The sequence below is a fragment of the Chiroxiphia lanceolata genome, chromosome 2 (assembly GCF_009829145.1).
Source record: "Chiroxiphia lanceolata isolate bChiLan1 chromosome 2, bChiLan1.pri, whole genome shotgun sequence".
Classification (NCBI taxonomy): Eukaryota; Metazoa; Chordata; class Aves; order Passeriformes; family Pipridae; genus Chiroxiphia; species Chiroxiphia lanceolata.
Window position 1 is genome coordinate 11,861,890 of NC_045638.1, and position 18,117 is coordinate 11,880,006.

Here is an 18,117-nt window from a genome sequence, read left to right on the forward strand (position 1 = left end):
ATCAAAAAGTCTGGATTGCTGCTGTATGAAAATGACAATCCCTTCACCTAGCCTTAATTTTTCTTTTTGCCTGATGGTGTCGGAGTAGCTCCTCAGGAAATTGAATTTGCTCATAAAAATCTACATATTTAAAAAAAACCAACCAAAACACATATGCAACCCACACAAAGGAATGAGCCTATTTCTATTTAAATTAGCTTATCACAATGCATTTTTTGCCCTTTGCCAAGTTATTCAGGAGTGACTTTTTGAATTCTGAACGCTAGCTCAAAAATTCTGAAAAAGTAATGGAATCGTTTTGGAGGAAGAAAACACCTGAGAAATCCAAACGGGATTTCAGCAACACTCTACCACTTCATGGAGGGGTGGCTGCTCAGAGCTGGAGGCTGTGGGTGGGTGGGGGAGGTGGGTGGGTGCTCCCTTTGGGCCTGCAGAGGTCCCTGCTGCCTCCATCTTCAGAGGGTTATTTTAGAGCTACCTTTCCTCCCAAGCCTTGGCTTGTCCACTGCCACCACCCGAGTTCTGCCCAAGGCAGGATGTGCAGATGGGTGGTTTGCAGGAGGGCAGGAACAACCACAACAGTGTGTGTGGGGAGGCAGGGTGGCCCCCTCGGAGGTACCTCCTGCTGCTGCTCCTGCTGCTGCTGCTGCACATCTTAGAAGTGACACCGAGACCCAAAGTGCATCTCTGGTCTGTGCCTTCAAAGGGCAGGCTGGGCAAAGTGAGAGAGGCCAGTTTTGCCCACTGAAATCATGAACTGTGCCAGGTTCAGAAGGGGTGGTATGTTAGGACAGGTCCAGCACGGGATGCTGTAAGGCAGCTGGTGCTTGGGCTCTAGTGCCAGGCTCAGAGCTGTGGTGGAAGTAGGAGGTGTTCAGTGCGAGTCACACTTCTGTCTTGTGCTGAGTCTGCAAGAGAGAAGGTTTGCTGGCAGAGCTATATGACAACAAAATGAAAATCGCATCTCTCCTCAGGTTCTTTACTCACCTGAGCATTTAAGACAGTTGATATCAACATTAATAATGTCCTATTATATGTGCAAGTACTGAACAGAAGTAGTAGTTTAAAATAAATCTGCCATCTCTACACTGAAGCATCATAACCCACCTACTTCTAAGGAAACATTTATTCTGTTTACTGCAGCTCTCAAGCCAAAACCTTTCTTTTCAGCGAGGGCTCATTTTTCTTTATGTTTATTTTGCATTGAACTGAGAATAGTGAAGTATGAAAGGAAAGCTTCCAGTTGTCTCGTAACCACAATCATCACTTTCAAAGAAAGCACAGGATGGAAAAAGGAACACTCTGTGTTACATATGAAGCACAGTTTATTCTAACTGCCAAAATGAATCAAAACAGCAATATTTTAATAAAAAACCCTATACTTATTTTGCACACTGCAGTTAGCTTAAAGAAATGCATGTTCTTATTCCACCCTAAGAAAACTTAAATGCCATGAAAAATAATAATAGTAATGTTTCTTGAGACATGATGGCTCAGATAAAAGAAGGTAGAAGCAATATATTTTATTAGACCAACTGGTATAGTTAGCCCCTGAGATCTGAAGACAGCCTTGTACACCCAAAAGCTTGCCCTTTTTTTTTTACTTTTTTCAACTGTACATCTCAATTAAAAAAAAACAAAACACATTTGTACTACAGTTTTGTTCTTGCCTGCTTTGAAAAGCTAACATGAATTTTTGGATTTGTTCTATAACAATAAAATATTATGTAGAGCCAGTTTACCATTACCAAAGATTATAATTGTAACAATCATGGAACCTTAAGGTAGGACTCATGTAATTTAGATACTTATATTGTAAATCTACATTTGAGTTTGTCAAGTAAAGATCCTTGGATAGTCAAGAGATGGAAGTGGAATTTTGTGTAACACTACTCATCTGATATTCAACACGTTGGCACAGAGAGGATACAAGTCATGCCATGGAATTGCTATGAAGAGCAGTGAGCTCATATGCCAGCAGGTGTAAATATTAAGCTTAGATAAGAGGAATCTTACCTCTAGAAAAAGAAAACAAAAAACAACCACACAACAGATCATATACTCACCATAAATAAACCTCCCACAACTTGAGTAGAATTATGCTGTGGGACTAGTGACTCCATAAAGGGCTTATTTAAGGACTGAGAATGTTTCTTGTCATATCCTATGTCTGCACAAATATAACACTTGTTTAACGTGGGAAGAATGCAGTGAGGAGAAACAGAATGATTTAGAAAGGGAGAAAACTCACAGGCATCCTTCTACTCTTTTGACACTCCCTCTTCATTTTGTGTAAAGAATGTGGAGGAAATTCACTGATTTATATCACTCATCAATCATGGTTCTGTGAAGTATTATCCAATATTTTTAAATTAATCTAGTTCAGGATGTGAATATAATACTTCAAAGCAAAAGGAAAAACTACATTAAAGAAATAGAAAATGTCATTGCTAGTTCCAATTTATTTTTCATATTCAAGCAATTATTGTGTGTTATCAACTTCATAGAGAAAAAAATACAAGTTTGTGAAGTTGTTTTCCTATATTAAGCTCTCACACAGGTTAGTAAAGCATCAGAAGTTAAAATATTATATAATTTCAATTTTTTATCTCTATTATTTTTCACATATCTTAATTTTTAAACTTTTCAGATAAATTATCATAGAACACAACATTAGTTCTCTTGACTGCTTTTTTTCAGTCCTTTTTCAGTACTTTTTCCAGTAAGTCAGTAGGTGTTATACCCATACTGATTCCAACAATAATTGAAAAAAACTATTCACCAAGTGAGTAAACTAGGAAGAACTATAGTTTCAGCTAGATTCAAAATTAAATTCTGTATTTTAGAGTCATGTAGAAATATATGGGCAGGTTTTCCCTTTTTATGATGGTAAAAAAAAAAATTCATCTACTGTTCATCCTGTTTTGGAAGGTCACTACACAGACATCATGCATTTTTCCTGTTACTAAAACATGCAGAAAGTATTTTTAAACCTTTTAAAAAACTAATGTATTCACTAATTGAAAGAAACTGCATGACAGATAACCAATAAAACATCAAGGTGTTCTGCAGAAATAGATTTTTTGAAAACTGATTTCGATTTTTAAAATTAACTTCAGTTCTGATCTTTCATAACTGGAAAATCCAAGGATGAAATACTGGCTGTGTTAAGTTGATGGGAAAACTGACATTAATCTCAAAGAAACTAAGATGTCAGTCTTGATTCACACTTGTAATAGAATTCAAAGTAAAATTTGTTTCTTAAGTTTAATATACACTGTTTTTCTATTGTTTATATACTATGATATTTTAGATGGTTAATTAATACTGTGAGACAGTATTAATACCATGAAAAAAAGCCTTTTATTTTTCTTCTTGGAGTGGTGAAGGGGAGACAACAACATTTCTGAGGTCATCTCAGGATGTGAATACTCTTAAAGAGTTTTTCTTTTAATATAATGGAATATATCTCAGATACTATCTACATGATTTTGAGGCTACTAACACTTTACCCATGTGATACTCCTGCAGTTAAAATGAGGTGTCTTTCCTTTTCTTCTTTAAACAAAGTTTTTCTGCCTCTAAGAACAACTGCATTGATTTCAGATGCATGTATTATCTGGAATCTCTCCCTGAACATATGTATTATCAATATATTTTCACCTAGTAGCACTGAGTTTAGAATTAGCCTAAGCCAATTGAAAGACATTGAAAGCATTAGAAAAACGCTCTCCATTTTAAATCTAAATATTCAGTTAGTCTAATTGTGTATGGACTGTTTTTAGGAATGTGTACAGATTGTTTTTAGGATGGAGGCAACACAGGGTCCATATGCTATTGTACATTTTATACTCTGGTTTATTAAAGTATCATCCTGGAAGACTTCACTGTACACATAAATTATCTAAAGCTTTATATGAAAAGCTAGGGAAATGACAAATGCTCAGTTAGAACAGTATGGGTGGATTTAGCATACTCTAGGGGAACATAAAAGTAAAATGAAGTCTTCTGCTACCATAGCAATAATGTGAAAAATTAACATTCATTGTAATTTATCTACCTTTTAAAAGGATGTTTAACAGGTATCTTGGGTGCCTTAACAACAGATTTACTTAATTTTTTCAAGATATTATTGAGCTAAGGGTTTATATGTCTTTTATGTCTTTAGCAGTCACTAAAGCAGTTTTTTGGTAAACATTTTTGTGTACAGCTTCTTTCTCTCTCTAGAATGAAGTTCATCTTAATAACTCCACCCCACTAAACTGAAACAATTGGAAGCAGAATCATGGCAAGAGCATCCACTCACAATCTTTATATTTCAGTATCCTGATATGACTCACGAAGAAAGGGAAATTGGCTCACACAAACAAACTTTCATAACTCAGGAAATGGCATTTTCCTAAATTTTTTCTCAACTGATGTAAAAAACAAATTTGTTTGGAGTAATTATTTTTATCTTAGTTTTTAACCTTACACACAAAGCTGCAATTGAAAAAAAGTCTTCAGAAAAAATTTTAGTAGAACTTTAAAAAGACATCAGGTTTATAACAACACTATGGTCAGAAACCAGCAAAACTGTCATAATTTTAACAACAGCATGCACAGTAACAATCTACATTTCTTACATAATATCTAATTTAAGTGGAAGTCTTCATTTTCATTAGGGACTAAGATTTCTTCTACTGATCACCACATATTAAAACATCCCCCTACCTTTTACTGACACCATGTTGTCAACAGGGAGTACAGGATTCCAAAAGAAGTCACGACTGCATCATCAATTACATTATTTCATAGCATCTGTCCAAGCAACTATCACAAACCAAATATATTTTTTCCATTCATTAACATTGTAGAAGGTAAGAAAAGGCATCAATGGACATAGTACACAACGTAAAAAGGGTGAATAAAATAAGCTTGCAAATACTGAAATTTACTTTAAGATACTGAATGCAAAAATTTCTAGTATATTTTAGGGTTTTATAACTGCCTTATTTTTGCATTATCCGCACAAAAAGCTGCAAGAGATTGGTCACTTCTCTTCTGAAGTTATGCTATCAAATAGAGAGGAAGAACTAGTTTGTAGAAAGGGAAGTGCAAAAAAAAATCATTGCTTAAAAAACGTTAATAAAATAAGAAAACTCAGAAATAGTGGCCACGACCTGGAGGATTTTTTGACAAATAACAGAAAAAGAACAGCATGCTATGCATGAATTAGGATATTGTCCAGAAAGACAAGTATGTAAACATATCATCCAAAAGGAACCAGTTATTCATAGATCTAAGGAGAAAAACTCTCCTTCTAAAGCCCAGAGAAACTGTTGTATTAAATAAGTTCTGACCACCCAGCTCTGTCTAATTCTTTGAATTACTGTCTGGAGGAGCTCTCTGTACCCAGTGATCATGATAGGAATAATCTCTAATAATTGAAGCTGTTTTTTGGAAGCACCCCAGTTCAGCGTTTTGCAAAGGAAGAAGTGTCAGGTCACCATCAAGTTGAAAATGAAGGTGACATTTTGTCTCCCATCTGTTCTTTTGCTAAATTACTGAAGTTGCTTTTCTAATTCATAATTTCAACCTATAACAGAGTACATGACATCGTTTGTACTTCCTTTGAAGTAAAATATATAAAGCTTTGCTCATTCCTGTCTTAATATAAGGCTGGTTTTGAATAATCCACTTAACCCATTTGCAATAAAAATGTTAAGTGAACATTTATGGAGAATGTTTTAATCAAATATCTACATAACATTTTGATTATTATTACTCAAATGCACACAGGAAATTAATTTAGACCCTTGTTTTCAGCTATACCAAAATGATTGCACTATAAGAGATCACTCATTTCTAATTAAAAAACAAACCATCCAGCCCACGCTTCAGCCATGTATTTGTTAAACCTACAGGATTTTATGTATTTTAAAATGTTAGGTTGGTATTTTGAACATACTGCTCTCATAATGAGTCTATTGTTTACTTTATATTTGATTAGTCTTTGCACAGAATAATGGTAAATAGAATTTCTATCTGACTATGTTCTGGAATTTAATTAAACTAATGATGAACAAAAGGATGAGCATCAGGTCTGATAACTATCGGGATCAGCTGAAGCAAGGAGGGGCTGGGCACATTCAAAATGGTTCAACCCTGTCATTACCTGCAAACAACAAGCAGAGTCTATGTTCAAGCTCTAAATGCTTGGAAAACAACCCTCTTTAATGTTTAACACTTTTTTCACTTAGCACCTGTTAATGTTAAAAAGGTACACTTGTGTGTATTTCAATGTATTGAGTGAGAAAGAGCAGCATACCTGGAAAAAATTAAAGCCAATATTTTCGGGAAAAAATGGTGAATATTTTGTCTTACACAGTCAGAATACAGTCCACTTAAAGTAGGCTATAACCTTCAAAATGTGTGCGTGTGTCCCTTTCACTTTTTTGTTTTTTCTTATTCACAAAATATGTATAAAAATCCACATGTAGGAGCTGTAAGGCTATGTATATAATTTAATCATAATTATTTCTTCATACTACTTATTTTTACAGTGATCTTTTCAGCTCTAAAAATACATACATGCATGTAGTCATGTAAGATTTTCTCCTATGCTAATGAAGACAAATTTTCTCAGAAAGCAAGAGGCAAAGCTTATTCAACATATCCCAGATTTAAAGCAACACTAAGAGTCAGCTACTGTGTAACTGCGAAACAGAAAAATTGCATTCCTTTTTATGCCTAAAAAATCTAAAGACTACAAAAGTCATGGGTAGTCAAGATTAAAAGAGTAAACTGGCACTTTCAAGATTATTGCACAAATCTGTTAAACCAAGCAGGCTAAATTCAAATAAAAAAATAATAGCATCAGTACACATTAAATTAGTATTACTATAGCTTGATTGTAGACATGATCAAATCTGTAAATCTAAAATTGTGCTCATTACAGTTGGAGTTGTTTCCAAGGGGACTTTAGGGGTCTAACCAATGAAAAAAGACAACAAAGTAGCGGCTGAGTAGAGGCTTCAGGAGTAAGAACCTACACATCAGTTCTGATTCCATCCTCCAGATAGAAGGGCTTCTTACTTTTAACAGAATAGAAACAAATATTTTAATACTTAAAACTCAAAAAGCCATGGAGGAATTGAATAAGCAATGCTCCAACTGCAAGGTTGATTTGGTCTGTTCGCTTTATGATGTTCATCATTGAGAACTATTCGTTATTGCAGTGGGGACATGTACACTCCCTCTCAGACACAGGCTAGTCTTCATTTGATCTGAATGAAATCCTGCAAAAGTGGAAAGAGTTTGCAAATGCCTTGGTACTATAAGTAACAAAAAGAATATTATTAAACTTAATATTTAATTAAAAGAAACCACTGCATGAAAATATTTTTGACCCGTGTTGGGCACTATGCTGTAAAATACGATTCTTTCCCAAGTCTGAATATATTCTTAAATTAAGTATGTCAGAGAGAGCAGGTATGTCTTAATTGAAACTCCACATAAAAGTAAAACTGCTAATCTGACCACTCCGGAAGTATAAAAGTCTACATATGACTCTGTACATTGCAGGACTTTTTAGAAAATGTATTTGCATAACCACAAACCAAAAAAGCTACCAACTGGGCTGTTTATGTGAATATTTTCATAAGTTGCAAGCAGGAAAAATCAGTGTATAGTTTGTGTTTTGAAATGTAATTTCTAAGGCAGATCTCAGAATAATAAGGAAAGTGATTCAAATCAGTTAGACAATAATATATTTTCAGCGTGAGATATAGATCTTCCAAAACATTTAAAAGTTTCCATTAAGATCAAAGAAAAAAAACCAACCAAACCCAAAACCAAACCAACAAAAATTTGAGCTGTAAAATAGTTGTTACTTTAAAGATGTACCCAAGGTGGCACTAAGTGCTCTTAAGTTAAGAAAGGGTAATTTTCTTTATCATTCTTTAGAAGGAGGGAATATCACCTTTTACCATGGCTTAGGGATTTTCAACAGCTATACTTAGACGAGAAGGATACCACCTAGGAGGTGAGTTTTTCAAAATGTGTGAATTCTGTTCTTACTTTTCAACTTCAGTTCCAAATCATAATATGAGCCATTTCATATTTCACCATGAGGCACACAGGTATGTAAGGTGTAAAGCACTGAGCTTATCATAACAAGCAGACACAGCATCAATACTGAAAAGAATGTGCATATATAGTTGCATGCATAGTTAACAGTCTGGGATAACAGCAGTGGTTTCCCCATAGGAGACAGAAAGGTTGCCAAAGTGCATTGTGTGAGAAAAAAAAAAAGGGGGATCCTTAGGTCAGTGATCTTTCATAGCTGCTCAGAGAGAAGAGCAGTGAGGAAGACAGCCTGCTGCCTTTAAGAATTCAGGACCTACTACTTAATTTACAATATTGCAGTTGCTTATAGATATGACCCTGTTTTTCAAAAAAACTTTTGTGAAGATGTTCTACCTTCTACTTTAATACCTGTGGATAACACTAGAAAGAAAGCTTTTATAAGTGCTTATAAGGTAAAGAAAACTGTTTCTAACCTTTCTCATATTGTCTGAAGACATCATATCTTTTCCTCCCCAATAAAATTTATTGTATTCTTCCTTTTCTTTTTTTTTAAGAGAGACAGCCACATTCATCTTAAAAGATCACCAGAAAGTTCAGAGTACTCTGAATGTCACTACACTTTCAAAATACTTACAGGACACATTCAAAGAAGTGGAAAAGAGGACAAGTGGCCTGGGAGGAATGCAGGGGAATTGTACGGAAAGTTAGGGACAAGGTTAGGGACAAAGTTAGGGAAGCCGAGGTCCAGTAAGAATTGAGTCTGTCCAGGGATATCAAAGATAACAGGAACGGCTTCTGTAGATATGTTGCAAGCAAAAGAAAGAATAGGGATATGTGGGCCCTCTCCTTTGATGGAAAGAAATGGGAGACATGGTTACCCTGGGCAAAGAGAAGACTGAGGCTCCCGATGGCTTCTATGCCTCAGCCTTCAACGGCAAGTGCTCCAGTCATGCCACAGAAGTCAAGAAAGGAAAATGCAGGGACTGGGAGAAGGAATATCCTAAGCCCATGTAGGAGAGGATCAGGTTCAAGACCATCTAAGGAACGAATGTGCACAAGTCCATGGGACCCCATGAGATTAATCCTTGTGCCCTGAGGGAGCTGGCAGATGAAGTTGCTAAGCCACTATCCATCATTTTTGAAAAATCTTGGCAGTCAGGTGAAGTCCTTGATGACTGGAAAAAGGGAAATATAAACCCCATTTTTAAAAAGGGGAAAGTGGAAGACCCAGGGAACTACAGACCAGTCTCTATTGTCTCGCCTCTGTGTCAGGCAAGATAATTGAGCAGGTTCTCCTGGAAACTGTGCTAAGGCACATGGAAAACAAAGAGAAAATTGATAACAGCCAATATGGCTTCACAAAGGGAAAATCATGCCTGAAAAATCTTGTGATCTTCTGTGACAGTGCTACAGCACTGGTGGATGGGGCCAGAGCCACTGACATCATCTACCTGGACTTATGCAAAGCTATTGACACTGTCCCGCATGACATCCTTGTCTCCAAATCAGAGAGACATCTATGGCTGTATGGCCACACCCAGAGTTGTGGTCAACAGCTCTTTGTCCATGTGGAGACCAGTGATGAGTGGTGACCCTCATGAGTTGGTACTTGGTCTGATACTGTTCAACATCTTTGTCAGTGATGGATGGTGCAATCAAGGGCACCCTCAGAGAACTTGCTACTGACACCAAGCTGTGTGATGCAGTCACACACTGGAAGGAAGGTATGGGCCATCCAGAGGGACTTTGACAGGCTTAAAAGGTGGGCCAGTGCAAACCTCATGAAGTTCAAAAAACATACCTCCTACCCCACAAACTCAACAACAGATCATTCTTAGGAAGTCTTAATACACTACACTGTACAGTACAGTTTTTATTTTGAATTCACTTAGAGAGCACCTAAATTATCTTTTGCTCAAAAGACTGTTTGCAATAAATACTTCAAGAAATTTCTACAAATGATTGCCTGGGTCCAAACTTAGTTTACAATGTAAAGGACAGTTTTCAGCTAAAATTGTTCAGAGATAGTCTGTGTACTAAAATATTGCTGCTTCCCCAAATCATAATTTTTATCCCTGTGATTGTGTAACTCTACTCTCTGCATATTCTGCCTGGTTCTCCTTGTTTCTTCTTGTTCTACCTTTTAGGTAGAACAAAGGTCAGGAATGTTGCTTTAAACCAGTTCTACTCTCTTTTTAACACACTGAATCCTGTTAGGTCAACAACCTATGATTTCTTAGCAAAATAATTAACTATTTGATTTCTTATTAGGCAATTCTAATAATGCAGAACGGTGGATCTTCAGCTTTATACTGAGAATACTACAAATGTGTGTGTGTATATATATATATATATATATACACACATACATACACATACACATATATAAAAAATATCTGGCTCATGGATTTCTTTCATCACAAGTGTGGTTTGTGTTTTTTTTTTCTATTTCTAGAGGAAATGTGGTATATACCAGGAAAGAAATGTAGAAAGTCCAAATTCCAATCTTACGTAAACACATACTTGGAAACATAGCACATAGAAAATGGAAAAAAATAAGAGACTGTTTTCTAATGATGGGTGTGTGACAGCAGCACACACAACATTATCACAAAGGGTAATGCTAAGGAATACGGAGTTACTTTTCATAAATCCAAATTTGATAAACCTGTTATATGTTGATAAACAAATCGCAACTTCCCACATGTTCTGAAAACTCTGAGGCAAATTGTTAATTATTAATAATATTTTTAATTTTTTTTCATTCTAGTCAAAAAGTATCTTTGGTAGAGAAATTTCAAATGTCTTAGGAAAAAAAATCACTCCTTGTGGAACTGATGAAATTTGATGGAATTTGTTGTCAGCAACGGTTCACACAAATGTCAGCATTTATTGATACTGCCTGGCGATGTGTTTGAGACTGTACATCTGAGGGGTGTGTTATTCCTTTGTTTCCATTAATTATGTTTTCATTAATACAGTAAGGAAATCAACTATCAATTTAATTCTCTACTTTTAATTTGACATTTGCAACATTTATTTCTCGGTTCCTAAATTAAAGTTTAATTCCTTTTCCAAATCAAATAAACAGTCTGTTCCACCAGCCCTCATTTATTCTATGAACTCCTCAATGTATGTCCATGGCACCTCAACTTGCTTTTCAGGTCACCAAGAAAGCATGACAGGCACCTAAGGTCAGAATCTCTACCTATAAAGCATTAAATAAAAGTCTTATCAAGACATCAATATTGGTGTAATAAAATTAGTAGTACTATAAGTAAATCTGCTTGTCCTCTTTAGTCACATAATATTATAAAGATGTTATGAAGACCTACAATACTACCCAAGGAGTTTACTATTTGGAGGTTGTCCTTAAATCTGCTGGGGTTTGCAGAGGTGAAAATTGAATAATTCCCTCCATATGCATTCATTCATTTTTAGCACATCAAAATCAACCAAGTCTCCTTCTGTCTCTGTCTAGTTAAACATTAAATACTGAACTCCTAGCTACACTACAAGTGATGAATTACATTTTTTTTAAATTATTCCTACAAATGCAAACATGCATCTGGTTCCAATGTGTTTTTTTTTCCATTCTCTTTTCTGTCAGACTAAGCCTGTTGAAATACTGCTGTGCAGTGGAGCAGGGGACAGAAGGGATCACTTGATGATGGAGGGAATACGTACTCTTCAAATCCATATATCATATATTGTAAAAGACAATTGACAACCTCCTTCTGGTATAAATCACATGCTCGAAGAATCTCTCTTTGTTTTCTTTATATCAGAGTCAATTAAACAGAGTACGTGGATGTTTACTGTGAGGTTAATCACTTGACAGTAATTGCCTGCCTGTACTGACCAAATAAATCAATTCCATACAACAACAACAAAAAGATTCTGGTTATTGAGCTTAAATAAATACAATTGATTACTTGAAATCTCCCAAAACAACATAAATTATAGGATTTCCAGACTCAACTAATTACATACCACAATTCTCTATAATTTCTGTTAATGGAGAGGGCAAATGGGATACATTGAAAGAGAAAACAAACTTTTCACCATTGAAAGAAACTGTTGCAATTCAACCTAATGCCCAACATAAGTGTGTTACTAGTTGTTGGTATGCAATAGATTTGCATATTAGATAATAAAAAGGAACAAGAAAAGCCCACAAAATAATTTCTCTAAGATTTGTTTCTTGGTTTATTAGGTATTTTGAAGGTGCAAGAACTCATACATGCAGGTGTCTGTCAGCCACAGGGATCTAGTTCACCTCGAGTGTTCCAAGAAAATCCTTATTTTGCCTTCTTTTATGAAATTTACTGTGTAACTACACAGCACAGATCATTATGTACTCCTGTTTTCCATTGTTATCCATTAATTCTAAAGGTTGATTTTCTACCTTAGGTATATGTTCAACTATATGTTTTACATATTTTTAAAACAGAGGTTGGAGGTCTGGTGAGGAATTGAAAATTCAGTGGACCATTCTTCATACTGTTCTGTGGACATCACTATTACAGTATATATTTTGTTTTCATCGATAATGGATTTTACATATTGATATGGTAGTTTTAAATGCAGATTATATTAAATGTATCTTGTTCAATTGCTGTTTACTAAATTATAGAGTTTATTTATATTACATAATTACTCTGTGGAACTTGATACTTCAAAATGTTTTTGAAGCCAAGACTAAATGGATTAGAAAAATAATCAGACTAATGGAAAATAGGTTAATTGGTAACCACGGTGAATGATAATTGAGATCAGGAAGTTCTTGAACTATAAACTGCAGAAAGTGGGGAGAGAATACCAGGAGAATAATGCTACTGCCCCTCAGTCATGCCCTGCTCAGGCACCTGTCACACAGGTGTAAAGGTCTCACTGGGACAGAGCTGCTGCTCTTGGTTGTGGCTACAGCTGTTCTCACATCCAAAGACAATTAGAGCTAATACTATTGAGCTATTGATACAGCTATTTTTAAATCCTAAGGCATTTAATCACATGAAGAAGTATGATAAGATTTAATAATCTTATTTTCTGTTAGAGGTAGTGCTTGCTGAATTTACCTGTTCCTTGACCACATTTTCCAGTCAAAAGAAAGAGCTCCCCACAATCTTTTGGAACAGAACAGAAGTCAGACTTGTCAAGGTGCTACAGATACCACTGTGAAGTATTCAGGAGAGCTTAAATGTATGAGCCGTTCATATCTAGGCACACAGCAAAGTTGTGTGCAAATGACTCAAATACACACAACTCAAATCACAGTATTCAATATTTTTTACATAAATACAGGAGATATAGCAAGATCCTGTAATTACCTGTAACTGTTAATTCCGTCGTTCTTCTGACAACAAAGAATCCATATTTTAACTCACAAGTGTAATTTCCAATGTCATCCTCTCTAACTTCCCGAATGACAAGAGTGTCCTTTTTAAACACAATACTTGATCTCCATGTCTTTGACTTGCATTCCTGTTTAAAGATAATATAACACTTCAGTGACTGTGTTGTTACACTTAAAATGGACCACTGTTTACAATGCTGCTCAAAGCCAAGGGGGCTAGGCCACAGCCCAGGCTAGTTATAAACTTTGTATACACTAAATATCTAAAAATCCAGTCCATTTAGGTGTTGATTAAAAAGAAAAAAGACTGGAATTTTATCAGCTGATTTAATATTTGTGCCTCTGTCAAGAACAAGGAGTTGATTCCTTTGGTGGTTTTCTTTTGACATTAGTTTGCTGAGTGGCTCCCATTTAATTTATGTATTTACCATTACACTTATGCCTGTGATCTATTACTTTTATACTGCCATCAACTAGGCAGGCAAGGATTTTTATATTGCCAGCAGCTTCAAGCAAGGATTATTTTTTTTTCCTCTTAATAATTTTTTTTTACATTATAACTAAAAAATTTAGAGAAGCAGAAGATTATGAGAATGAAGAGAAATATATATATATCTTTCTAAAACCATCTAAAAATCAAAGCTCTCTGAACTTAGATAATGTGAGATGTGAGTTTTTAATCTACAAAAATATTGTATTACAAACACAAAATCCAAGATGAGAATAAGCAAATAATTGGTTGCATTTCTCCTATCTTAGATATACTGTAAGTTAATTTGAACCATATCTCTCTAGGCCACAAAATTTCCCTTATTAAATAGCATAGCCTTGTAAACCATAATTAACAGCATTTATGTTATCAGGTAAATTATCAGACTTCAGAAAAATAATTAGAATGTATACCAGTGCATACTTAAACTAGGACTTCCTATATACACAGACATCTGTAAAGGTCTATGAAGGCAAAATACACAGAACATAAATTTCTGATTTACTGAAGAGTTTGGGGTCTTTAAATAGAGAGCTGGAGTACTGAGTATTTCATGTAGATAGTAAGAATTGAAGAACTCAAGCTGTTATTCATAGAAGTTCCAGTGCACTACACACAGGCAGCACTGTCTGCAAGAACTTAGCCTTTAAGTAAAGATCTAGAAATCAGTACATAATAGTAAGATTAAAAAAAATGAAATTATATTTTCAAATATAACCTCAACTCATGCAGAAATCAAAGTTTTGGTAGTATACGCTGAATTTCATGCTGCAAAATTAAGCCATTAATTCAGGTAAGAGCATGCACAGATATCTTATAAAGTTTAGCAAAGGAAGCATTTGAATTTCTCTCTCAATTAGTTCATTCTTCTCTATCATTGATTCTGCTGTCTGTTCCTTACAAATTTTAAAACAATCGAAGTTTCATAACACATTTAGATCATGAAAATCAATCTTGTTGAAGGTATAGATCGCTTGCATTCCTTACCTTATACCACAGAATTTCAGGCTCCCTAAATGGAAATAAAAAATCCTCAATTTCAGGGCATGAGATTTCCTTGCTTTTGCTAAGTTCAGCTTTCTCAAAATATTTCATCTTTGAATTGTAGCAGAGTCCAGTGTCATTTTCACCCACCGTCAGCGAAATGGACACTTTCATACAGTAAGTTGAGTTTCTGTAATGCAATAAAAACAGAAAGAAAAGTCTAATATGAAAAAAAAAGAATAATTGCCAATGCACATGACATTGTTTTTCAACCCAACAAAAAATTTGAAAATTCTGTGTGTATTTCATAGCTGTTCATCATAATTTTGCTTCTTTCTCACCAGTAATGACAATATTTAGAAGGTGCTGATTTGCCTTACCCTATGACTAAAGGTTTATTTCTCCCTTTCATCAAAATCTTTCTAATATTAGTGCCCTTACTGTGTATTTAGAACAATTTCACAAATAATAAGTAAACAACAACAGATCCATGTATTTACCAGTGAAACTATACAACCAGCTTGCTCACAGACACCATTATGGCAGCTCTCAGGAGGGAAGGGATCATACTGTAATACTACAGGCAAATGACAAATTGGAATTAGAGCCCCACACCAAGAGCCACCTATTCATCAACTCTGAGCATTCCTCAAATGGGAAGTGGTGGCCTTTCTGCAGACTTTAATTAAAAAGAGTCTTGTGACCCTTTTAATCATAGAAGGAAGGATGTTTCAACCTAACACAGATCAACTTGTTTACTTTAGCCTTTAATCCCCACATCCCAGGACAAAATGTTGTTTCTGCATTACCTACAGCCTGCATTAGTTTGTGCTTTCTCCTGAAACTTATTACTGACTCCGCTCCTGGATGTTGATAAGCCAGGCAACCAGAGAGTAGGAAACATTGTCTGCCTTCCCACATTTCACTGTGTGTTTTAATTAGGCTCAGAGACAAAATTACTTAAAATTTATTTATTTATTTATTTTCATTTGAGTTTCCAGGTGGGCAGTAAATGAATGTGTAAAATTGAGTACTCCCCAGGAACACACTGTGACAATGCAAGATTTCTCTCCTAATGTTTTGTAAATGCTTTTGACCCTTGATCTGCTGAAAGAGTATCCTGCAGAGAGCACTGAGGAAACATTCATCTCCTTATCTCCATTCTCAGGCTCTATGAGCTGATTGCTTATTTACAACAGAGTCCGGTGTATCAGATATAGGAGAATCTCAAAGATCCATTTCTTAATATCTATTTCATTTCTCTGTTCAATAAGAGAGAACAGAAATTCTTAAGGATAAAGAATAAGAATGTTTAATTCAAAGAACTCTAGAGTCCAATTTTTGTAGAGAAAAATGTAACCCTGTAAGGGAAGCTCTGTAAGTAACTATAAAATTAGAGAATAGTCTTAGAAAGTAAATTCTGGAACAGAATGACTCTTAGCTATCCAGTTAGTTCACAGATTTGTAAGGAAAACAAACACAAAATTATTTCCTTATAATGAAGCTATAAGTACAATTTATTATCCCATTCAAGAATCTGTCCATATAAAGCAAAGTTATTTAAACTTTATGCAAAGCAAAGAATGAATTCACTGAATATGGATCACTCTTTCTGCTTTTAAGCTGTTAAAGAGATGATCACCATTCTTACCTGTATATGCAAGTAAAAATCACCCTGTTTTTAAAGGACTCTTTTTCATTCATGTATCTTATGTTATTCCTCCATTGGAATATTTTTTGTTTAATCATGTGGTTTGGAAACATCATAACAAGTCACCTAATTCTGTTTTTCCGAATTGGTAAAATTCTTTTCCGTTACTCTAACCCTTGGAAATGGGGAGAAGGCCTGAACAATCCATCAAGCTCTGAGGTTCAAGAGTATACTAAACAGATGAGAAGATTCTGTTATTGGATGACAGAGAACAATATATAGAGAGGTATTTGGCTATACAATTTTCATATTTAAATATTCTCTTTTGATCCTTCCTATATGTTTGAGCATTATGTTTTGTTCATGTTACTGAACCTCATGATTTAAGTATTTCTAAAAGGACCTAGCAGGGCAAAAACCAACCAACCAAACAAAAAAATGACACTTAACTGTCCTTCCATTCTCTGAGAAAACAAGGTAAGTAAAATTGTCACATAGGGATCTTTCAAAATTCAGAGTACATTGTGCAAAAATTATGATTTGATGTTTTGATCTACTAAAAAACTCTGTTCTGAAACAGTGACAATATCAATTGCCAGACATAGAATTCCTTCTGGTGTACATCCAAGTTTCCATCGCAACAGCAGATCCTTTACCAGATGCAGCTAAGGCTTTCTGCTCCATAAGAGAAGTATTTTGGAAATATCCCAGAATGTTTAAGTTCATTGTTTGAAGATGATATTTCTAAACTGTCAGACACAAGGTACTAAAAAATTTAGGGTGGATTCTTTGTTAGCTGACAAAGAATTTGAATGTTTCTTTCAAAAGTCCAAAGTATCACCAAAAGAACCTAAAGTTCCAGATGCCCACTGGTGAGACAGACTTTCTTATTCTGACTCCAAATACAACCTGCACTGTCATTATGACTCATTTCATACTCCGTGTCAGAAACCAAGGGTGTTGGTTTGAAACAAAACTCGGAATGACACAGAAGGCAGAGCTACAAAACAGTATGAGCAAAGGAAACCAAGATAATAGGCTCAGAGAACAGAAACAGAGAAAGAAAATTAAGCAGTCCCCAGGTGGGAATGAAGAAGAAGAAGAAGGAGAAAGAGGAGGTGAATTTGCTGATTACAGCTAGAGTATGAAGGATACAGTAGATGTCAAACCTCTCAGGTAGCAGAAAAAGTAGCAGGTAGCAGAGCCCTCTGGCAAGCATGCATATACTGAAGAGGATAAAAACTGTTCATGTGTTAGAATTAAGAAAATTTTCTGTATTTCTGTTACTGGAGGTACCAGATAAGAAACACAAAACTATAGAAAAATCCTCATTTCATGACCTAAAGGCATTTTAATAACCTGTATTGGCTAAAATAACTGTGCTTTAACTCATCGCATGATACTTTTGGAGGGTTTCTTTCATTTGTTTGCCTGTTTTTTTTTTTTTTCCTGAATATGGTAATAAGAAGTGACAAGTTAGTCAATTTTTTGTTCTCTAATCGATCCAGTCACAAATGTAGTGCACAATTTGCTAGAACCTTTTAGTACATATAAGTGAAACTTTCC

The 18,117-nt window shown here is 35.1% G+C and overlaps 1 protein-coding gene across 3 annotated transcripts in view; it reads right to left on the bottom strand.

Moving 5' to 3' along the window:
• IL1RAPL1 (interleukin 1 receptor accessory protein like 1) overlaps positions 1-18,117 on the bottom strand; it is a 701,789-nt gene that overhangs the window by 259,481 nt on the left and 424,191 nt on the right. For all 3 annotated transcript variants that reach the window (XM_032679220.1, XM_032679222.1, XM_032679221.1), the window contains 2 exons: positions 14,904-15,090; positions 13,401-13,554 (listed from right to left, as the gene is read on the bottom strand). In XM_032679220.1, the coding sequence (XP_032535111.1) occupies positions 13,401-13,554; positions 14,904-15,090 (341 nt within the window). The remainder of the gene's footprint in view (positions 1-13,400; positions 13,555-14,903; positions 15,091-18,117) is intronic.